Raw genomic sequence first — 23,523 nt, 5'->3', positions numbered from 1 at the left:
AGATTTTCTTCGCGGTATAGCTTTGGAAATTCTTAATATCCTTCATCATGATCACTTCTTTACACTTAAACATCCGTAAATTACTTGGGATTCCGGAGGGATCCAGATCGATTTCGAGTACCGATCAAATAAAATAATCTAAAATAACACCACTGATTAAGACTGCATGGTAATACTACGAACGATAAAACGGGTACCGTTCATAATACATCCTTACCTCCTCTCCAATAATAGATCCCTTTGCCCAAAGACTTCCCCGACGATACTAACAATCATATCCAAAGCAAATACCGTTTTGACATCCGGCATTCTTTGCGCCTTCTCTGAGCCCTTAGCGTCCACCTCGCCATCTTCAAGCGAATCCTTCGATTCTTTAACATCGCTAGCGTCATTGGAAACAGGGGCGAGCTCCATTTCCAACTGCAGCTGCGCAGATGCTAGGTGGTCATCAGGGGTATCGGCCGCATCTGGAAGTAGTTGATCCATAGATATCGTTTCCTCCACCGGTTCTTCCACGTCCCCGGCACCTGGTGTCGCAGGAATCACCGATATCGAAGGGATCGATAATTCAGAACTTCCGGCAGGCTTCGATACCCGTAGAGCCCTCGGCTTGAAGAGTGCCATCTTCTTTGTCGGCCGCTCTTCTTTCACAGCTTCTCCCTCAGACTCAACTTCACCCGTCTCCACCTCTTGATCTTCCGTATCGAAGTCAAGATCTTCGATATTAAACTTGACAGGAAACCCTACCTGCTCGTCAATTTTAACCCCCTCTTCACTGCCAACAGCCGGGTCCTGCCCTCCACCATTCATATACTCCATAACACCCCTCTGCAATTCCTCATTCCACCAATCTTCCCCACCTCCTTCCACAATTTTCGCCCTCGCCTCCGCAGCTTTATCAAGATTGAATACTGCTTTCTTTCCCAGCTCTCTCAGAACGCTGACTTCTTCATTCATCAATATTCCCACATCATTTGCTCTGGCCAAAAGCGCCCATATCCATTTCCCTTGCCATTCGTTCACATTTCGCCATCCAAGATACTTTCGAAGGTGCTTCAGCGCCTTTATAGCACTTTCGGAGGGAATGGTCTGTAGAACAGGTAAGGAGGGTTGGTTGGCGACCATAAAGTCCTTCCATTGAGTCGGTATAACAGGAAACGGAATTTCAGGTTCTTCGAGCGGTGTTGTCAGGATCGCCTCACGGGTAGTGTGAAAGTTGGCGATTAAAGAGGCATGCCAGTCAGCGGAGACGGTGCGTGGAGGGACAACGGTCGCTGCTGTAGCTCTCGCAAGCATAGGAACCGGACGAGCTATGTATGCCCCATCATCGTAATAAGCAGAAGTGTCGGAGTCAGAGAGGTCTTCTTCGCCCCATCCTTCACTCCACTCATTCTCATCATCGTTATATCCATCATCGTCATCGGACGAAAGCCTACTGAGCTCCTTTTCAGCTAGCTCTGGGTCCGGGTCCTTTTCGCTTTTTGGAACTTCATCGTACGAAATGGTTTCGATCGGCTCAGTTGTTGGTCGATTAGTCTCATTGTACTCGGCGACGTTATCGTCATCATACAAAAGGCTATCAGTATTCTGAGGCATTATCGGTCTGGACGTCGGGGCGGGAAGCGACGCAGCGATGACAATGTTGGAGACTTTTACCGACGGCGTGGTTCCGGTCATCTGCGATGCGGTAAGGAGATTCGGGACTCCTCGAGCTTCATGTCTATAAACACCATAAAATACTTACATCAGTCACAAGTTCGCCTAGTACCAAGACAAAAGGAAAGCAAATCGCGTGTTAGAAAGGCAATTTGGAAGTAATTCGGGGAGATATTTATCTGAGAACCTACCTAACCATGCGTAAGTATGATAGACCATCAAAGGCAGGACCCGAAAGGTCGACATCATCGTCGATGCCCTGAAGTTCGGGAAATGCGCCGCGTTGGTTGGTGCTGGGATCGATATAGCCTTTGGGACCACTACCAAAGAAGCCGGCTTTGCTCGACTTCAAGGGTTTGGAACCCCAGACATAATCTTCTTCTCCTTCTGCTATCGCTTCGACTCCCTCTGCTTCGCCGTCGCCGTACTCATCGTTCTGGTTGGTGACGGTATCTTCGTAGTCGAGCTGCTGTTCTTGTTCAGCAGAGGTAGACTGGGCAGCTATGCGATGATGATGGACAGATTTGTGGTGGTTATGATTGTGGTTATGGGAGGTAGGTTTCTTACCAGCCCTCTTTCTTTTCGCCATGATTATTGACTTTTTGTATAAGGTCCGGTTGAACGTGCGACTGTGAAACGATACCACAGGCGAAGGTAGTGGTGAGTGAAGGTGGTGAGGGTGGTGATATCAATGGTTGAAGGATGCAGGATGAAGGATGAGTCGACCAAGAGATCAACCAATTTTGGGTTGGCACAACTCATCCTAGTTTTACATCGCATGTTACGATGGCCCAAAACATGAATTCCACGAACCTCATCCAGCACACTCAGTTTTCATCCAAACAGCTTGTTTTTAGGCTTAATCGTCGAATTGGATCATTTCGATGGCATTCAGTACGCATCTTGAAAATCGTCCAAATTTTGGCTTCGAAATAGATCACATGACTCGGGGCTTTGAACAAGATCAGATCTCTAGAAGTAATATGCGGCAACACACGGCATTTTGAAGTTGCGATCACACAAACTATTAATTCTTTATCAAGTCGCTCGATTTCAGGATCAATCGAACGGGCAGATGATGCTCTAACTTTAAGGTCCCAGGCTTGAAAACAGCTGGAATTTTGGTTTGAAAATGATCGCGTGGGTTGAAGGTTTACGCAACGCAGGGTGTGTGGTATTTCTTGGGCGTGCAACAACAATAGTATATCGCAGAAGCTGCAGAATACCACAACTTGGTCCTGAAGCTTTCGAAATTTCTTGTGGAATCAGTTTTCAAATCTGTCTATAAGTAGAAGCGAGGCTAGAGTGACGTCTATAAAACCAGTCAATCGGGTTTTCTTTCCAGAAATGTTATCCGCCTGCTTGGATGCTCGAAATATGAATCTACTGTCTTGTGCCGCCGTACAAAACCGCACATGGTTATGGGTCAGACCGCCCACACCAAGTCACCTGCTCTGTCAGCCCTGAAGATGAAGACAGGGTCACGTTTTGTATCATTAAAAATACGACTCACAAAGTCTATTCGATTACAATTCCTGATATTATAAATATAGCAAAGTAAATATATATGTCCTTTTCTTCTCCTGATCCTCGACCTTTAGAAAGTTTGCCCTCTTCTGGATGTCAGTCTGTTCAATTTAGAGGCCGGGCCGACGCTGGATGTTCGATATTGATATCATCCGTACTCCGGCTTCTAAAATTTCCGAATCCGGAGCGCTAGAGCCTCGAATTCAGCTATGAAGCAGTTACTATCCGACACCGAACCAGAGCCGGACTCATCCCAAGCAACCTCGATAATCTTCACCCCAGTAGCCTCCGATTCCGACTTCGACGAACTCCTAGAATCCGAATCCCTAGGCGACCGCTCAACAACCTCAACCGTCCCCACTCAGAATAGCCAACGCAGTCAAAGATGGAATATGTCAATGAGTCAAAAATCGATATCATCGAGTGCAAGCCAGCACCATGCAGATATAGAGAAAATAAGAGCGACGATGTTAGAGAAAAGAAATTTGGGGGAGAAAGAACATAATAGACGGGCGTTGGTGCGGATTAAAATATTAATATTGGCCTGCACGGGTATTTCGATATTATGGACGCTGTATATTATGGGGTCGTTGGACTCTACGTCGTTTTATCGGTGTGGTCTATTTTCAGAAGAGCCGGTTTGGAATATTGCACTCAGGGTAGGCGACATTCTTTATCAAATAGGAACAATATAAAATAAATACTAACAAATAAATCCAGAAATCCTCGATTCCTCGTGACCGTTCTCTTCCATGTCCTACGAATCCCAGCCTCCGCATCCTCAAGAAAGGAAAACTACTTTCCGATGCCCTTTTTCCAAACTACTACCCCGCCTCAGATACCAACGTCTGGATGGGCGGACGAGACCGAATGCGATGGCCAGAATATCCGATTCTAACATGGCTATTCTACATCGTAAACTTCAGAGACTTCATGTCGTGGGGTTGCCATATATTCGCAATAATAGTAATCTTCGACGCCGTATTCTTGAGAAACATAGCTCAAGCCCTCGGAATAAAATGGATCATTCACAAGTTCACACTCCGAGATTTATATTTTGTTCCGGTAGTCGGCTTTTTCGTCGCTATACCGTGGGAATATATTGTTCCATACTATCTCTTCGGCATCGGTGGGATGATCGACAATAATGATAGACGAGATATATCGTATGGGCTTCAGTATCTTGTAATAAGTTGGATCCCGCTTTGGACGGCGACGGCGAAGTGGAGAAGCACTTCGTTAATTCGGAGGGTATTATGGAGAGTTTATTCGTTGTTCTGTGCGGTTTGGTTTGGATTGATAGTTTATATAAATATCTTTGGGGGGAATAAGGTTGAGGTGAAGATGTTTGAGATGGACAATGGGGGTTTGAAGAACTAACCACGGGATCGAATATAATGTCATGTACCCCGTAGGCTTTAGAATTGAAAATTATACAAAAAACAGTCGATTCATGAAGCAGTCGCACGAACAGTCGGATCTTCTCTAATCACTAAGCACTTTGCAACCAATATCATGCTGTCCGAGTTTTCGTGGTCGTTGGGGTATTATGCGACACACCTAATCTTCATACGAAACTACTCCTTAACTCCCAAAACGTACTCTACCACGACCACCCTTTCTTCTTATCCCCAAATCCCGCCAGGCCTTTCCAATCCCCACTCCTAATCTTCCCCCAAATGGTCTTATTCTCTACCATGGCTACCTTCTTCGTAACATACCCGAGCCCAGCCGTCGTAAATGCCTTCTCGAGCATCCCGGCCACCCTGAAAAAATTCCAAACTATTCCCTTCGCTCCTCCGAAGTTACTCGGTGCCACTTGTAACTTAGGCGGTACCTTTGGCAGGTTTTGTGGAATATGCGCATATTTAGGACTATCGAACGATACGTTAGCATTAGGACCAGTATTACTTCCTATTAGTGATACATACCTCCGATCGACCTGTCCACCCAAACTAAACGGCCTCCACCCAACCCCCAAAGCCACCATCACAATCGCAATAAGGACCACCACAACCGCCCCAACAGTCCATAACATCCACTCCAACCTTTCCTTCTCATCGTCCCTATACCCAATTACGTCTTCAATCGTATACCCTTCCCCGTTACCCCCACCATCATTAGTCTGCATCCGGTCTAATCGATGATATAACTCTTCGGGGTCATAAGTAGGGGCTTCGAGTTCGTAAATGCTATCCTGGTCCTCATCTTGCTCTAAATGGTCTTCTGTATTCTTTGGGCCGTCGGGGTATGTAGAGCTACGCAGGTTTTTGATAGAACAGGAGGCTGGATATGCTGCCCAGCGGTTGAGGAGTTCGTCTTCGTCGTCGCTGGCTGTTGAACGGTGCGGGATGAAGGTTTCTGTGCGAGGGAAAGAATGTCCTTTCGATTTTATAAAATGGCGGTTTTTTCGACTTTGCCGGTCTGTGCCCTTCTCTTCGTCTTCGGCCACGCTACCCTCGGTTATAGGACTATATGTATTTTCTCGCTCATCATCTTGATGACTCTCCGGGTCCCCATAGGCAGATTTTGAAGTTTCAGAGCAGGAGTCTATGTTTGACTCTTCTTCTTCTTCTGGCTCTACCACTGGCTCCAGCCTTTGCTGTTGCTCTGGTTCTGGAGAAGAAGATACTGCGATAGGCGCCGGTGTTGCTTTCCGAGCCGCCTTCGTTGGTGGTTGCTGTTTCTTCTGAACCGTCGGCCCCGCAGCCCCAGGAACTTGGCCATCGCCTTGAAATTTGTTTATGCGGCTTGTTAGAGGTGCTCCTTTCACCGGTTCGTGTTTTCCGGGAGTAGCTTTCTCCATCTGTGGCCACTTCTTCATCGTTCCTACTTGGTATCTTTCTCCTATAACTTATGATATATAGCGTTCTTTCGTGGAAATGGGTTCAGGAGCAACCAGATATTAGATCGATGTTACTTCGAGGTTCGAAGTTTTCCGAACGTCATATTCTGAATGGACGGGAGTCTAGAAATCTCAAGCTTGCAGCGCAGAGACGATAATACTCACGGGCACAAATCAATACCGTATAGACATTCTATTATTCGTTTCATGATTCCATATACGAAACAAAGGTTTTGCATATCGCGTCGTGTCTACCATATTATACAAGAATGTAAACAAAAATATCAAAGAGGAAAAAAAGAAGGGAACACCCAGAATGAACTGCAAGGAAGAAAAAAGACGTCCATACCCCATATAACTTTCAAAGAAATAACACCGTGCTCGAGAGAGATAGATGTGTGTGGATCACATGAGCGACTGACGAAAAAAGAAGTAACTAGGCTAATTCCTTCTCGGCCCAACCGTCGGATTCAAGAATTCTTGCTGCTTCTTCTGGATAGCATTGATCTGATCCGTCATACTGACGGACTGCAACTGTTGCAATCTTACCGACTCTCTGCTATCAGCATGACCATCCCATGCAATAACTGGCTTCTTCCTTCTCTCATCGCCTTCATCTGTGACACCGGGCTGGACATCAAATAAATCGGCACGCTGACTTGCTAATCGTTTCAAATTCGCGGCAACGTCCGTGGTAGAAAGATTTGTTGTCGAGTACTTGGCGTCGGCACGGGCTCTTTGTTCTTTCCAGCGGGGGTCCAGAAGTTCAACTATAAGGCGAACGAAGAATTAGTAACTGTCCTACCCACACCAAATCAAATGACTTTGGCGTAACGACAACGGAAAGGGGGGGGAAACTCACTTCTCATATGCTGCTCCAACTCATCCAGTGGAATAGGCTGTTTGCAGTTAGGGCATATGGTAGTCTGTGCCGCACCGCGCCTGTTTGCTGCAGCTGTCGCTGCCCGGGGTACATAATCGCTCCTAATCTTCATCGGTGCTGTGCCACCTTGAGCCTCGGCTCTGGCCTGCTCAGCACGGGCCTGTGCCTCTCTTCTCTCGCGTATTCTTGCCATTTCCTCGTCCTCATTATCGGAATCAGGTTCCATGGCCACATCCATGGTATCCTCTTCATCTTCCTCCTGGATTGGCTCTGGAATGTAAGTTCCGGAATCGTAATCTTCAGCTGTTGGCATGGCTTCTTCGATGCGAAGCTGGGTGCTATTCAGCGACATCAATGCCTTTTGCTCCAAGGAGGCATGTTGAAGGTCGGAAAGCGAAGTTGGGGGAGGTAAGTCGGCGTGATCATCAGCCTCCGTAAATGTAATTGTCTCAACGATAGCAAAGTCATGCCAGTCGATTTGTGCATATGCTAATTTCTCCTTGTCCTCCTCTTCTTCCTGCTTCTTCTTTTCTTCCTCCTGATGCTTCACCCACTCCGACCTCTGCTTGGCAGCATCTATCAACTGGAATTTGTCTTCGAAGTTCTTTCTGAGCTGTTCCATTCGCTCATCCTTGTCGGTGGGGCTAAGGATGAGAGTGTATTGGTCGACAAGACGAGTAAAGTACTGGTAAAAGGAGTGATTCGGCCGTAGGAAATCGAATTGATAATTTCGCGCCTCACGTTGTGATAGAGTCGTCATAAACTGCCTGCCATTCTTCGCAACGAACAAAGCTGTCAATCGCAGTACATCCCTATTCCTCACAGTTAGCTTCCACTCAGCATCTGATAGCAGGTAGGGTAGTCAAACTCACAAATCCTGCGCACTAATAGCCGGCATTCTCGCCGAGAATTGGAATTCGGGCGGTGGAGTCGGTCCAGGCGGTGCTTCGGGTTCTGCGGCAGGAGCTGCACTACCATCAGTACGACCAGCCGCGACGGCGGTTGATCTTCCCGCACGCGTTTCTTCGAGGCGCCATACGTAGAACGGATTATACGGGTCTCCAGGAGTCAAGAATGAAAACTTGGGGTTCGTTCGTTCCTTATCGCGGATTCGCACTATCCACAAGGGTTAGCATCCAACGGAAGCTATAGCGGTCGGCGGGTGGACGTACTCTCGAAAGCTTCACCATTTCGGGCGACGTATCCTGCAGTCTTCTCAACAATGGCTATTATGATAGCCAGGTGTTAGCATAGAGTTCCTTCAGCCTAATATGAAACTATCAGACACACAGGCGATGAAGGCAGTAAGTGGCTATGAAACAACGTACCTCGAATCTCCCTGGGCGGCAGCACGACGCCTGCCGGAGCTTTTGCCGCCTCCTCGTTGGAGACAATGGTAATCGGAGGCGGGATATCGGCGGCGGAAGGAGCCATTTTTTGTGATAATATGTGTTATAACGACGGCGACTATAGGTTTCGGAGGCTCAACTGTGAAGTCAACAGGTTGGATGAAGAGACGTTGACAAGTTCGGAAAGACGTGATGTGTGGGAAACGATGACCCATGTTCAGGATTTCGAGGTTTGCCAAGCCTTTGCGCGATTGGTTGTTCAGAAATGGATGCAACACACGAAATCCAACATCGAGCCTCAAAACAACAAGGTATCACAATAGGACATTTACGTGCTTTATTTAAGAACGGCTTTACATACCAAGTGTTCATTTAGCTATAAATACTTAGCCCGTTACGGAGGAATATAGATTCTGATTTAAATACTTCTTAACCTCGGTTATTATCTCGGTCTGAATCTGAACAGGACGATACAACTTCGTCCATAATATAAAAACGTTAAACTACCTAGGGATTACGAAGACAGGTATCCAATTCTGACCTAGGCTCCCACATACTTCGAACCAATAAATAATTTAATACCATGATGAAAGGCCTAGGCCGAAAGGACGAGTAGTTATTAATTACGTAGCTAAACTTATACGCTACTAATTTATGTGCTATATAGGTTTACTACATGTCTCCCGCATAAAACATTCATCAATCGGCCTCTATTGCAAAATGATAGTGCCATCAACCCTGAATTTACTGTTTTGTGCATAAGTTGTATGTTTCCAATGCAAACCTTCGGGACGTAACTACCTCATCAGTCCCGCTAACCTTGCCCAGTTTAATTGATGGTTGATGAGCTTCAAACCTTGGAAATATTGGCAAGATAAGTACGGACGGGGCATTACTCCCTGGCTCCGCTATACGCCCCGGCATTAATCATGAAGTCTAGACTAGCACCGTGGCTAAAGGTATACACGCTCTACGCTATACCTTGATTCTGTGTTCTATTTCGAGAACTGGTATACGTCTAAGGGTATCCATTTTGGAAGCCGAGGTCCAATGATCCGGCTAAGGTACCGATATATCAAGGTTGATTCGGATGCGCTGCATAATTATAACATGTGCGTCTACGAGAATGGCGCATTCAGTCTATCAAGAGCCCTTCTAGAATTTATGTCCCACTGAGGTTTTTGTAGGTTTCGAACTCTATCTACTTGGTTTCCACATACGAAATGTGGTCTCAGTCTTGCACGCCAGCGGTCGTAATTGTGCAGACATTTCAAGCAAACCAGCTCCTCATAGAATAGACCTAGCTTCAATAACACCCCCACAACTATGAACCCCAGCCATAACCAACCACTTCCTCCAGATTCAAAACCCTGGGCTGTTAGCGTTGTAGGTACCAAATCTGCGTCCTGCGACATCAACGGTCTCTTAGCTCAGTTGGTTAGAGCGTCGTGCTAATAGGAAGTCAACTCCTGTAACGCGAAGGCCAGAGGTTCGAGCCCTCTATGGACCAGCGATTCATTTTTTTTATCGCTCATTTCTCGCGATGGTTGGTGGGCATCAATGCCGATTCATGCGTAGGGCAGATCTATTTCGGGGAGCCCCTGCACATCTCCAATCCCAACTACTAAACCTCGGCTCCGAGACTCTAAAATACCAGATTTCGAGGAAAATTTTTCAACATCCATGAAATTTAAAATTTTCATGTCTAATTAGGCTTACAAACACCAGTTCTAGAGATCTCCAGGAAATGTGTTGGGTTGGGGTTCCCGAATATTGGGTATTTGTACCATCAACAATGGCAGCCTGCTTAAAATGACATGTCTTAAGAATGTCACTTGCACCTGGGTAGTAGATGTTACTCTTGCTCCCACATTAGCATCATCTCCTTTCAGGCTGTAACACACGTACCATGCCGAAACCGTCGGCCGTTAATTGATTCCTGTGCCTGAATGTTTCGGGGGCACGAGTACGATATCATGTTTGAAGCCAAGTATGGGAAATTGTCATGTCTTTGACATGACGTCGACAGGATCAGGGATATACACGAATATCGGGTAAGGATGAGATAAGAATTTAGAATAGTACTACTTCATCGTACCAATAATACTACCTACTTGATTTGGGATTAAAGGGTAAGCTTAGTCTCTGAGGTATCTCTAGAAAGACGAATCCTAAACCCAGATAAGAGCTGTTAGCTTGTAGGATCATGCTACCCTCATCCCGCGAGCCAGATCTTGGATGTATTGGAGAGTTAGTTCTTATAAGCTTGCTCTTAACTGGAATGAAACAGGTTCGTATGCTGGGTTGCGCTCGACATAAAGTTGCCTTTCAAAGATGCACCTGCGGCACGGGATGACCCGTAGTTAATATAAAGGCGGATATTTCCGAAAATAAAGCAAATTTGTGATATAGATTCAAGTATCAGAGATTTTTAACCAACTTATCGAACAACTGAAGATTTAATAGATACCTTTGGGTATGATACACACGCATGCTACCTATGGTAGACTAGCTTCGTTACAGACGTTTTGCAACTAGTCAGGCTACAAGACCGAAGGATCCCTCAATAGTTAACCGGGTACGCGTGCCACCATGGTATGTCATGGGGATCCCCGAGGAACTGTACACGGCAATTGAGTTTGAATCATATACCGGGGGAATAAATCTCGGATCATTATTTCCAAAGTTGAAATACCCATGTTGATTGTGAGCCCACCAGCACAAGGGTTCATTTTCGTAGCTGAAAAGAGACCAACACCTCTCTAATTCAGCTCGTTTGTGGTGCTTCAGCTGAGATCCAAGCACCGAGCTACGAAAACTGCAACCCGGATCCCAGCGCAATGCAGTTTCATTACTGGAGCAAGCGAGTCCATCCGATTGATGGGATCGGGTCCAATGGCGAAGCTGCCCAATCACAACTATTATCTGATGCATTCTTCAATATCATAGACGAATACGAGAGATTCCGATAAGTCGACAGTCACCTATCGCGAATTTTGATATGTCACCCAAAATCGCCGACTAGAGATTACATCATGATTCATGCACGCCGAGGAGTCTAGCAGATCGTTTGAGTTTCTCGTGCTTCGTCTTGTCCCACGTTGGCCAAATGGTCGAGTGCAATTCGAAACGATAGGATAATCCCAGGCTGTGGCACTAACCAAGCAGGCTACCGCTAGAGTCTTGGCTACCCAGCAGGCTGGAGAGTGTGCGCCAACCAGGGCAAGTCGACGAATGGGAAAGCGAGTAGACCCACTGGTGGCCGACCGCTTTTGGAGGTTACCCGGAGTTGGGAAGAATTGATTGGGTGGATTGGTTTGCCCCTTGTTCCTGACGCTAACCCTCAGAGCCGTCGATGGGAAGGTTTTCGCACAAGGAGACACGCTTCTAAAAGGCGATATGAGGGAAACATTCGAGTCGGCGGGTCATCGTTTGGTGAAACGTCGACAGATGGTGTGGTAATCACAGCATGAAAGCATCACGGGATGCGAATTTGCAATTTTTGTGCGCGCTTCGTGATGTGGAAGACCCCATGACACTTCTGAAGCTTTCCCGCAGGGTCGAACCGGGTTGGATGAATCCGTGCATGAATCAGCGTCCTTTCTCATGTCGGCATCCCTTTTTTGACGAAATTTCCCGTTCTGTCGAAAACAAAGCCAGGAGCGCGTGGGACAAGAGAAAGGACTGATTGTCAATGTCAATGTCGATTGTCCTCCTTCCTCCCTCGTCGACGCTGTTGCTTTTCGAATTCGCATCGTGCAGAGCAAAAAGAGATCAGAAGAACTGGGCATAGTGCATACAGACTTCCTGAAGCTGTGTGTCATTCATTCTTTCAGCCCCCTTCTTCTTCTCTGGCTGGCTTGCACCCCACATTCCTTTGGTCTCGTTTTTGCTTATAGACAACGGACGCCATCATACCAGTTAACCATCGCAGGTTTGCTACCCAAGTGCATACCACCTTGCCGACCTAGCGTTCTTTTTGCCTTCCCTAAACCCGAACTTCGACCTTTCGTATTCAGATCTAGTCTGGTGTGCTGAGGTGTGCAGCATAGTCAGCACGTACGTACAGACTTACATATCAGGCAGTGCGTCGAATTGATGATTTGATAATATTCAAAGCATCTCCGTCTACTCTATTCCGAGTGACAGCTGCATGAGAACAGAGCCCTGAAACACTCTTTTTTTTTCTCACTCTCCAGTTTTTCCCTCGTACCGCACTTTCCACCGCACTGCACTGACCGGGTTTCGCAGACTGAAATCGACTTGGAAGCAGCAGCCCAGGCCTAAATAAAATATCCCCAGTGGGTTAGCTCTGAGAGTGTGGACGATCCTCACCCGCCTAAGATTTCTGGATGGGGCTTTTTCCTCATTCCCATTTGCTGTGATTTGCTGTGTGTGATTGGGACTTGCTTTGGCTGGTGCGTCTCCTCAAATCAAATTTCGTTCCCCCTGGCCAGAACATCGTCCCTCAACTCAACTCAACCTCTCACCTCTCATCACTATCTCTTTCCATCAACCCTCATCTCCTCTTTCTCGACGCTCTTTTGGATAAACTGTCGAAAACCCGCGTCTTCACGACATTCCGATATCCGCCAGGCACCGAAGGAGATCCAAATCTGGTCTGGTCCGTGGATTCAAGGAGGATTTGCAGGAATAGTAAACCTGGTTTGGGACTAATCTTACCACCGACATTCATTATTTCTCCGTTGTCCAAAAACATATTACGAATACATCATCATCACCAATTCACCCCGCTCTCGCTCTCGCTCAATTTTTTCCCTTTATCTCTTTCTCATTCTCACCAGATGAATCGTTTATGAAAAGTATGGCATCCAGTTCCAGCAGCATATTCGGCTCGTCGCCGACCCAGTCGAAGGCCCCGACTGGCGGCTTCTCTCTATCCCTGGCCGACTTACCACAGGACGATGGCGACAAACATTCGATAATTAGCAGTCGCATGACTGACATCAACAGCGAGTTTGGCGATGAGATCGATCAGGTTCCTGGCCTAACCTCGCCTCCAGGCTCGAATCGAAACTCGGCTCTGTCATCCCTACACCCACCAACACTTGGTCGGCCAAACACAAGAATATCAATAGGAGACCCTCAAGCGGAAGCTGCGCTTACTACAAGGCCTAGCACGGCCACCAGCATGACTACTTCGAAATGGGGGGCTAGGCCACGATCGAGGGGAGCTATGACACCCGTGGGAGGTAGTTTTAGAAGCTCCAATAGGCCACCGAGTGCCGCTAGCCGAACCCATGTCCCGTCGATCACCAGTCACGCTTTCTATAACCCTATGAGTTCGACAAAATTATCAGCACAACGTGGTAAAGTTTCGGAGGAAGGCGACCGACCTTCAATGTCGGAAATCACATCTGCACCGCTGCCAGCGATCACTCCATCTACAGAACATGCCACGGCGTCTCCCTTAAAATCTGTCACCACTGGCCTTATCGGCCAGCCTCGTACATCGTACACACAAACACCACACTCGCTCGACAATCCTTTTGGCTTCCAAAATCCTGCAGTCATACATCACGGAAATTCCAATAGGACGTCCCTGCAAGCTCCAAGCGAAATGGATGAATCAAACCATTATAGGTATAGCCTTGGAAGGCAAGCTACCGGATCCCCGACAAACCAGACTATCACGTCTGCGTCTCCCTTACGACAGGGCTCGAGACGAAGCAACACGAATGAAGCTGCTACCAACTCAGCGAAGGAGGAACAAAGGGAAACATCGCAGGGATCGACCGCATCCCACAAGGCTGATGTGCCTGTATATGCTGGCAAGAATTATCAATATTTCCCCGGAAATACACTATTCTGTTTCGGAGGACGATGGCAAACCGCCAGAGATGCTCCGATAAACGTATTAACGGCGACCCTAGTGGTTGTACCATCGGGCCTATTTTTCGGATTTAGCGCCCCTTGGTTATGGCTCAACGTGCACCCAGCTCTTCCAGTCACCTTTGGCTATATTTTCCTTGTGTGCATGAGTTCATTCATCAGGGCCTCCGTGACAGACCCCGGCATCTTCCCACGAAACATCCATCCTCTCGAATATGAAGAGGGAGAGGATCCTTTGGCCGTAGGGCCACCTGAGACGGGCTGGACCATGATCAAACCTAATATGAGGAGAGGAAGCCAGCCCCTCGAGGTCCCCGTCAAGTACTGCAAGACATGTCGCATCTGGCGTCCGCCTCGCTGCCATCACTGTAGAGTCTGCGATAACTGCATCGAAACTCAAGATCACCACTGCGTGTGGTTGAACAACTGTGTCGGACGACGAAACTACAGATACTTCTTCACATTCATTGCAGCAGCCTCTCTTCTCGGCCTCTACCTTTTCGCCCTCTCTCTGACCCACCTCCTCATCTGGCAGAGCCAGAATGATGCAACCTTCGTTGACGCGCTAAAGACCTGGCGTGTCCCATTCGCTATGGTTATTTACGGGGCCCTCGGTTCTCTCTATCCGATCGCACTAGTTGGCTATCACGTCTTCTTAGTATACCGCGGTGAGAGCACTAGGGAGTATCTGAATAATCATAAATTCGTCCCCTCGGAACGTCATCGACCCTTCACTCGAAGCAACCCTGTTGCTAACTTTATTGCTGTTTTATGCCGCCCGAGGCCTCCAACTTATGTGCAATTCAAGAACAAGCACGTTGTTGGTGACCAAAGGTTCGATGCAAAGGAAAAGCTTAAGACGCGGAGTCCAGTCATCGATCAAACTCCTGCCATTGGCACCAGCCCTGAGAGTGATAGGGGACGTAGCAGAGGGATCAGCGACGCAACCGGACGGAGCGGATTGACTAACGAGGGCGCCGCAGTCGCCGCTACTGGTCCAGAACCGTCGACTTCCAATGTAGGAGTAGGCAAGAAGATGCTTGCATCCTAGGAGCAGCAGCACTCACTCGGATTTACGACCCCACTCAGTTCCACGGCCTCGAAGTAATGGATATGTTCGGGCCGGATGACTTTTACCCTTCAGTTTTACTCATTACGATTCGACACGCTCGTTTATTAACAATTTGCGAAAACTTAATACCTACTACGTCCCAACCACAAAAGCTCACGAATAAACAATGTAATTGACAAAGGTCTCGGAGATCCGGCGTGGTCACTACAAACCTCATGCCCGCCGCATACGTTGCCCAGAGACGCATTAAGGATACCTTGTCACTTTTTTTTTGGGTTTCTTCAATACTTCAAAACAACATTTACACGGAGTTTGCATTATTCTTTTTTGTTTCTTATCTTTCGTTTTCCCCGTTACAACCTTTGCACAACCACGAAAAAAAGTTCGCGAGAAAGTATTGTCCTTTTCTCATTCTTTTTTGATAAATCGCAAACGATGACCCCCGTCTTAACCCTTCTTTGGTTTCTTTCTTATTTCTTGCTTTTGTTTCTTACGGTTTGTTGTACAGAGGTGGCGTTTGAGATAACTTTATTATTCCCTGTGGATATTCGGACAGAGACTCCTCTGGTTTCATTCTGCATCTGCTTTTTTTTTTTTTTTTTGGTCAATTCCCCCTGGAGGTTTTTTCAAACTTTCTTTTCATATTAGTGTATAATTTTGGGTCGCGCATTCGGGTGTGTAAGATGGGAAGGATGGGGAGGACAGGAACAGGTGTACTGGGAGAATATGGTGGATAGGATAGGTATTTTGGTGGAGGATTCGGTGTTTTAGATCATGTTACCTAGCGTTGCATACATCTATATCTAGCGATGGAGACGAAGGCGTAGGACGAAATGAAGATATCATTCCTAGTGGAATTCTCGAAGGATTACTTCCATTTGAATTTGTAAAAGAATATCGTGATATAATTGCCGACGTAGAAGAGCCGAAAGCATAGCCCGTTTACCGACGTATGTCGACGTTATGGTCAAGTAGCAAATTATGAAGTATAGTTGCATCGACGTCGATGCTAAGACGCTGCCCAGAATTTAGAAAATGTTAAAGTTGTTTCCGATGACACGTCAATTGAGGCAGAGATCGGTACAAGAAAATGCCAATACCATGGCTTCAAAGACCTTCGCTTGTTGGTTCGTCTACAAGAATCCTGGGCATCTTTAAATATAAATATAGCACATGCTATCGTCCGACGTTCTAGGAAATTCAAAAACCTTATTACCAAGTACAACAGTGTTAAATCGTCATGAGGTTTGTTTGTTCGATCCTGTACGTTCCATTGCATCTTCTTGGAATTTCTTAGATGTTTTATAATCGAAGGTGTATATCACCGAATTGCTTGAAAGTTGTGGAGTCTTGGACTTCCCTTCGCATGTGGCTTCGTAACGCTTGGAAGTTCTTGAACTTGACTTTACGGTCAATGATCTCCACACGGTCACCAAAATGATTTCTGCGAAGCAAAAAGCTAAGGGCTTGTAAAGCAAGTAGCTGTCAGGGTTGACATTCGATTCATGAATCGTTGTACGTAGCTTTGTCTGTCTATTTAAAGTCCGTGGTCATGAATCATATCCATCTCATCTCATCTTCAAGGATGTCCATACCTCTTTCACTTACTGAGTTTCTATATCCTACGGTTACCTTTCGATTTACCTTTCAGGCATACTTTTTTCTTATCATTATTCTTATCCTTTCTCGTTCTTCCCTGACGATCTACTGTCTACCGTTTCTAGCGATAGTTCGGTTGGGTTACACCACCCCGAGTCTGACGGTTTACCTCAACCCGGCAACGCATTCCACGCGAACCACGCCTGCAGAATTATTTCCAGAATTGGCCTTGCACCGAGATCAGACCCAACCTTCACGATTGGGCTATAAATCCTTCACCTATAACAGATCGAAGAAAAATAAAATAATAAAATAATAATTATACCTCGAGGTTACAGTAGTCCGTCTATAGACGCCTACACTATTCCCGCTGTGTAACCCGCCGCTGCATCGTGACGTCGAAAAGGGAACGGAACCCGGATCCGATACCAACAAACATAATCCACCAATCCTAAGAATCACCTGAGTCTAAGACAACAAATTTGTTAAAATCCGAACCCAAGGGCTCAAGTTGAACAATGATGTTCCCGCATACTCCAATTGTGGTCCTACTCCTGCAGCTAGGCCTTCCAACCAACCGTCCCGGCGTTGCTAAAGCACTCAATACGCTTTCTTACGACGTCACTAATGTCACGTTGGACTCTTTGGTCTTTAGTGACCCGGGAAGATATAACGGCGACGACGAGGATGATGATGACGATGATGATAATGATAAGCGTCCGGGTCTCGGCAACTTCGGCGAGATCCCAGTTACCAGACAGGGGTTTAGAATGCAGATTGGAACACCCCCACAAACGGTGTGGTTGTCACCTTCTTTGATATTGAAGGATGTTATCGTTAGAAATGCATCGTCATGCCATGACGACGACGACGACGACGACCTTGACGATACAGACGAGTATCGACAAGCGGTACAGTGTGAATTTGTTTCTCAAGGACTGTTCAGAAGCCAATTGAGCAGATCCTTTGAGCGATTAAACCAAAGGATTGAGATTCCTCCAACGCCTTATGATTCGAGCCAACGCTTTGAAGGTGATATAGTGGACGGGATTATGATCAGGGAAACCGTGAGTTTTCCTAATGCGTCCCAGGACCTTACTCGAGAAGGATTTGAGGTCGGGTTACACTTGGACCACCAAGACGACGACGACGACTATGTAGCCTTTCCGGGGTTTCTGGGGCTCAACCGCGAATCGACTTTCTTGCAGACCTTCTTTCCAAATAACAAAGTTTTCGGGGTTTCTTTTCCTAAAATGGACGGAAACAGGGGTATTGAAATCGACTTTGATGGCGGGGACGTAGCAAAGTCAACCGGGGGCATAATTTCCACCGCCTTCCCTGAAGATCAACGGCAGTATCCATTGTCGACTAGAGTTGAATCAATGGAGATCAATGGACAAGAACTTCTTTCGCAGCCGTTTGATGCAAGGATTGATATTGGACATCTACCTGGCACAAAATTTCCCCGGGATGTGTATAAAAGATTTGCAACTGTTACTGGTGCTAATGGTTATGCTGATGATGACGACGATGATAACGATTGGATTCGAGAAGCGCCGTATCCAATGTATAACACAACAGTTCCTACATTGTTGTCCGAACAGTGGAATCTTACAGTTCGATTTTCCAATGGATTCGTGACAAAGATCCCACAGCAGTATTTGGTTCAGGATGTTAATTATTTGGACCGATCTACTCCAGCGTCTCGTCGTCCGCGTTCCATCTCGAGGATCACTAACGTGGAGCGAGCGGATTCAAGTGCAAACGGTACACTTCTTTCAGGCCCGACCCTGGGAAGCGATATCTTGTTATTTTCATATCTGTTCGTGGATTATCAACGTAACCAATGGAGCATTGCCAGATCACTTGATGCGAGCCGAGCCCTGGGTGAAAAGGGCGAGGAAGACGTGGAGGTGCCGAACTCAGGCGAAGTGCCACTTCCAGAGACTCCGTCGGATCGGCCGAACGGTGCAGGAGGCGTGGCTGTTGACAGCGGCGTTCGGGCGGTGCTGTGCATGGGTGTTTTGACGTCATTGGCCGGGATATTTGGGCTTGTTTGACCCAATTCCTCGGGATGCGGCTTTGCTCTGCAGTTTTTTGTTTTGTTCATTTTTGTTCGTTTGCTTACTGGTGCGATTTCTTTTTGGAAAAATAATTGTGGCGGTGATAAACTGTAGAGTTAGCTGGCGCATGCAAGATGGGGATACTCGGTTCGAACGTTTAGAAAATGGCAATATGGATTTTTTGTAGCTCGAAGCTTCTGCATGTCGATTACTCAACTGAGTAAAGCTATGCATTTTCTCCGTACTATCTGTGCCAAGTTTAACCATCTATAGTATTAGAGGGAAAGTTTAAAGCTTTTAAGGCTGATACTCAGTTTCAGGTTTAATGCAATGTCAGTTCGCATATCGCATTTTTCGTACTCCGTAGATTTCTTTAGTAAAATGGTTGGGGGGCGAAGACCGTGCACGATCTTTTAGAGAAGGAGGGCGAACGACAGGGGTGTACAGTCGTCGCGCATCGGAGAAACTGGATCTTTTTTTAATACATACGCTGTTGCAGCACTGGGTGAGGTATGCTTACCCAAGGTACTGGTACTCGGATTAATTAACGGGCATGTGGGGTGCAGTTGAAACGAACCCGCTGGTGCAGATTTCCTGATACCCGGGTAATGAAATGCATTGTGTCGTTGTTTCTTTCCTTCTTGTCTTCCTTTCTTTCATGTGCAAGTTGCAGGCATGTATGTATGTACTGCGGTTGGCGGGGTGTGTGTGCTGGTGTATGTTTATAGGTTCGGGCGATGTCGGTTGCTCGCCGGTGCCGCTATCGATTACTCAGCCTTTGATTACGATTATATATGTCGCGAGATCTTGCATTGTTTGACGATGCTGTTTTTGCATGGAAATTTGAAGGGCACACGTGGGTCGGTTTTAGGTTTTATCAGGAATCGAATATAGATAGAATCGAAGGGTTTCGCTGTTGTCGCAATTAATATTGGCCTTTATGCTTAAAATGGAAACTTTAAAGGATTTGATTTTTTTAATAGATTTGCGAAAGTTCCTGTGACGAGTAGTATCCGTGACGTATCGAAACGTCAGATTCGATGCCTTAACATGGAAGTTCGGTCTCTGGCGGCTATAACTATACTAAGTGACTGGATGGGGCATCGTATTCGAATATTTCCCTCGATTCTCGTATCGAAAAGAGTGGAACCCTTGATCCTAGAATACTCCAAGGCAAGCCAAGACTGGGTGCCTTCTAGAGATGCTTCGTCGTCACGATCGGTCATCCGCATCCGAAGCCTTCCATTCCGCATTTTTCTTTTCTGGCACGATGCCGAAGACGGTATTATAATTAGTAGGCACCCTTTTTCGGCTATTCGGATATCAGGCGATGAGCAATTGACGATAATTCTTCCGCCTGAAGTTGGGGGATTGGAGTTTGTGTTAGGAACTGCGTACGTAATGAACCAGCTGATTTGTCTCTCCAGAGAAATCCGTGTGTCTTGCACGGAGAGACGAGGCTAGTTATCTCAACTTATCCGAGCTGGCGGGTCCGGAGTATTGGGTCAATTTTAGTCTATCTGAATGCATATATCATTGCAACAATATATCGCTATGTACAACCGGGGCGTCCGTGAATGGAATCCCCAAGAAAAATGACTAATCGGCGTCTGCTCGGTCCCCGAGTGGTCCCCGGGGATGGGTGGGTACATGTCCATTCCACCCGAGAAACTGCCTTTTTGACGTCACACATCTGATTAAATTGGTTCTCCCTTAATCATTTTCCCTTCGAGACAGCTTATTGAGCCAATTCTGCCTTCCTCTCAGCGCGCTTATTTCCGTATCAACGTCCTCCTGTGTCTTACCCTTCACGACCCCTAGCTCCCTGGTCATTGTAATCGCGTTCGCAACCGCATAAATCGCGCATTCCTTACAACTGTTCCTTGTATCCCATCCTTTCCCAGCTTCCAGCAAAGCCTTCTTTGTCCACTTCAGGCCATCCTGTTTCTTATCCAACGCCCAAATAACCTCGCCAACGTAAGCCATAACATATCCCTCCCGGCATATATCCCTTCGTTCCTCAGGAAGGGCCTGCAGAGTGCGGAGTAAGCTCAAGAAAATAGGAAGTGACTCCGCGGGCTTTTCGAGGCGTGAGTATTGTACGCCGACGGCTTGAACCGCTTCAATCAGATCGAGGCTAGGAGGTACGCGATTCTTTGGGTCGGGTAGCACAGGTTTTGTAATATCCAACGGTGGCCTTTCGCTTTCCGGTGTAGCTTCCAATGCGAATTTGACAGCTTGTTGGAATAGTTCTATCCCTTCTTCGATATTGCCCATAGAGGTGGCAGCTGTTCCCATGCCGAGGTAAGACCGCGACCGCCTCGTCGCATCCACTATCCCTGCGTCCATAGCGACCATACGTCTGTAAGAGATATATGCATCCTCGTCCTTTGCAACCTGTTGACATAGTCCTGCAACCTTGAACAAGAGATTGACATATTGCTTCTGCCATTCAGGCGAACACTTGTCCCATCCACCAAACTTTTCCATTTGCTTTTCGAGACTGTTCAGAGCGTCGCGACCCCATAATGCAGCGATTGGGAGGTCTGGATACCAGTGTGCGTAATAGTGCATGATTTGCATGCAGGTTCTTGCCCACTCCGTGAAGATTTTGGGCGTAGGCGATTCTCTTTCGATCGACCATGTTGCCCATCCCCAGTAGAAGAGGTAGAGATTGACCAGTGTGAAACCGACGAAGATGACAACTTTGCCAGAACCTATCAAGTGCCATTTGAACCATGTCCACGGAGTCTTTTCAGCATACTCCGGACCGGAGATTGTGAAGATCTTCCAGCGGTACCATCGCCATGTTCCCTTCACCGGGTCCGGAGGAGGAGCTTTACGGGCTCTTTCTTCGACATAGGAGTATAGAACCTTCCGTTTAGGCTCATTGGGACCGAAGTCTGGTAGTGGGAGAGGTCCTGGAGAAGGATCACTCTCCGCTCGAGGAGGTGGTGTGCCGAGGCTGAAGACATATCGACGGGATGCAACGACGCGTGGGAGGGATATCGGACGCTGCCGTAATGAAGAGGATCTAGACGGCAGTAAGCCGCACAGCCGGATATTCGCAGTGAAACCCGTCGACGCCGCAATTGTTCGCCGAGAGCGTGTGGTGGATGTCAGGGTGGTGGATAGAATTCGAGGTCTCGTGAGAGCAGCTGCAGCTGTACCCCACCTTGACCGCAGAAGGCCAGCAGTGCCCCGCGTCATACCTACAGCTGCGGCAGTCGCGGTCGCAGGGCCTGGAGGTGAGAAGAGCATGAATGACCAAGCATTCATCTGTGAAAATAGAACGGGTTAAGTCATCAGCCCGCCTGGCTGCTTGCCTTGGAAATGCCGTTAGCTTTGCCGTTTTGTGTGGGACCCGAAAATTATATCAAGCGAAAACGAGCAATATCACAATTTCACTATCGGAAACAGGCAGAAAAAAGACAGACACGTGCACCCTCCCGCGACAATTTCAGATTTTTTGCGAGGGCCGTCGAGTTAGAGCGGTAAGCAAAGACGCATGAGATTAACTTCGCCATATCCCGTCGGGTTTTGGCTTTGGTTTTGGTTTCGTTTCGGGTGCGAGATGATAATTAGGTAGTTGTGATATGCGATATGTATGAATCAACGTATACTACATGGAGGTGTGTATAAGCTTGTGCGCTTTAACCTTTATGCACGAATCCTCTGCAACTTTACCTTGCTTTGAATTTGACGATATTTTGACAAGCGGTTAAACTTGCTGTTCCGACAAGCCTGAACCATCGTGCACTCCTGTGAGACACTGGTACAGCAAAACCCGACGTTCAATCCGAAAGCGAGAAAGCGAGAAAGGTTTCGAGGCGTCCGTGTCTGGGCCAATTATCGGGATGCTTCGGGCCCAGCTCCGGGGACCCTGGGGAGCTAGTTGCAGGCAACCCCTTTTGTCAAAAAGACCTAGCTGGGGCGGAGGAGAATGGACTGAGGCTGCAGCATCACGATGAACCGGGAAATACGTGGTGCATCAGATGGACATTTGCAGGAAAGGGCCATAGTCTAGCTGGGGGAAGACTCTTGGTCTTGGTCCCCTGCGACGGCAACTTTTGTATCTCCGGTCTAGCTGGAGGTTAGTAGATTGATAGGTATTGTCCTTACTGATTTGATTTCCAAGATATAATATTACGTCTACGAATAGCATCGCATGTATGCTATTGTCAGTGTAATAGTGTCAGGATGCACACTGCTGCACTGCAGTCGAAAGTCAGCACACCTGGCAATGCCCCAGTGCTGCATGATGCTATACCCCTAGTATACCCTCCCTCACCCCTCCCCTCCTTGTTCGAAAAATCTACCGAGCTTCTAGAAGGACAGCGCACTGACATGTATGTCAGGACATACAGCTTGAACAAAAAAGAGGCACCAAAATCTCATCCGATCTTTTTCACATTTTTATTCAAATTTGGTGCCAAACCGGATGCATAGACCGAAGCCTTCCTTCTTGAAACAATCCAAACGGTAATCCCGCCGACGAGCTCCTACGATACCAAACGACCGAAGGGCAAAAATAACGTCTTGATACAAAAAAAAAACGTGGCTCGGGGAGGGTGTGCATGTCAGAAACGACTTTATTCTTAGCTGCCCTCATGGTCATTTTCCTTATCTCTGGAAGTAATTTGCGGCGGCCAGTCGTTAGCGTGTAGCCGTTAGCT

General features: G+C 47.2%; 7 protein-coding genes across 7 annotated transcripts; 3 read left to right on the top strand and 4 right to left on the bottom strand.

Annotated features, from left to right (window-relative positions):
- Positions 1-213: 213 nt before the first annotated feature.
- On the bottom strand, positions 214-2,245 carry DFL_001168 (uncharacterized protein; the record flags this gene model as incomplete). Its single annotated transcript, XM_067629746.1, has 2 exons — positions 214-1,720; positions 1,848-2,245. The coding sequence occupies 2 exons, from the start codon at positions 2,243-2,245 to the stop codon at positions 214-216; spliced, it is 1,905 nt and encodes a 634-aa protein (XP_067495736.1).
- A 1,147-nt stretch (positions 2,246-3,392) lies between these two features.
- Positions 3,393-4,563, top strand: DFL_001167 (uncharacterized protein; the record flags this gene model as incomplete). The annotated part of the gene is made up of 2 exons (XM_067629745.1): positions 3,393-3,842; positions 3,904-4,563. The coding sequence occupies 2 exons, from the start codon at positions 3,393-3,395 to the stop codon at positions 4,561-4,563; spliced, it is 1,110 nt and encodes a 369-aa protein (XP_067495735.1).
- A 223-nt stretch (positions 4,564-4,786) lies between these two features.
- Positions 4,787-6,007, bottom strand: DFL_001166 (uncharacterized protein; the record flags this gene model as incomplete). The annotated part of the gene is made up of 2 exons (XM_067629744.1): positions 4,787-5,057; positions 5,115-6,007. 2 exons carry the CDS (start codon positions 6,005-6,007, stop codon positions 4,787-4,789), a joined length of 1,164 nt encoding a protein of 387 aa, XP_067495734.1.
- A 462-nt stretch (positions 6,008-6,469) lies between these two features.
- Positions 6,470-8,345, bottom strand: DFL_001165 (uncharacterized protein; the record flags this gene model as incomplete). The annotated part of the gene is made up of 5 exons (XM_067629743.1): positions 6,470-6,798; positions 6,891-7,723; positions 7,784-8,027; positions 8,084-8,137; positions 8,240-8,345. 5 exons carry the CDS (start codon positions 8,343-8,345, stop codon positions 6,470-6,472), a joined length of 1,566 nt encoding a protein of 521 aa, XP_067495733.1.
- A 4,740-nt stretch (positions 8,346-13,085) lies between these two features.
- DFL_001164 (uncharacterized protein) lies at positions 13,086-15,164 on the top strand (the record flags this gene model as incomplete). Its single annotated transcript, XM_067629742.1, has 1 exon — positions 13,086-15,164. One exon carries the CDS (start codon positions 13,086-13,088, stop codon positions 15,162-15,164), a length of 2,079 nt encoding a protein of 692 aa, XP_067495732.1.
- A 2,138-nt stretch (positions 15,165-17,302) lies between these two features.
- DFL_001163 (uncharacterized protein) lies at positions 17,303-18,844 on the top strand (the record flags this gene model as incomplete). The annotated part of the gene is made up of 1 exon (XM_067629741.1): positions 17,303-18,844. One exon carries the CDS (start codon positions 17,303-17,305, stop codon positions 18,842-18,844), a length of 1,542 nt encoding a protein of 513 aa, XP_067495731.1.
- Positions 18,845-20,560: 1,716 nt separating this feature from the next.
- DFL_001162 (uncharacterized protein) lies at positions 20,561-22,108 on the bottom strand (the record flags this gene model as incomplete). The annotated part of the gene is made up of 1 exon (XM_067629740.1): positions 20,561-22,108. The coding sequence occupies one exon, from the start codon at positions 22,106-22,108 to the stop codon at positions 20,561-20,563; it is 1,548 nt and encodes a 515-aa protein (XP_067495730.1).
- Positions 22,109-23,523: the final 1,415 nt, after the last annotated feature.

This window comes from Arthrobotrys flagrans (genome assembly GCF_004000055.1).
Source record: "Arthrobotrys flagrans strain CBS H-5679 chromosome Unknown unitig_15, whole genome shotgun sequence".
Classification (NCBI taxonomy): Eukaryota; Fungi; Ascomycota; class Orbiliomycetes; order Orbiliales; family Orbiliaceae; genus Arthrobotrys; species Arthrobotrys flagrans.
Note: the sequence above shows the minus strand (reverse complement) of the source record. Positions and strands in the feature narration are given on the sequence as shown.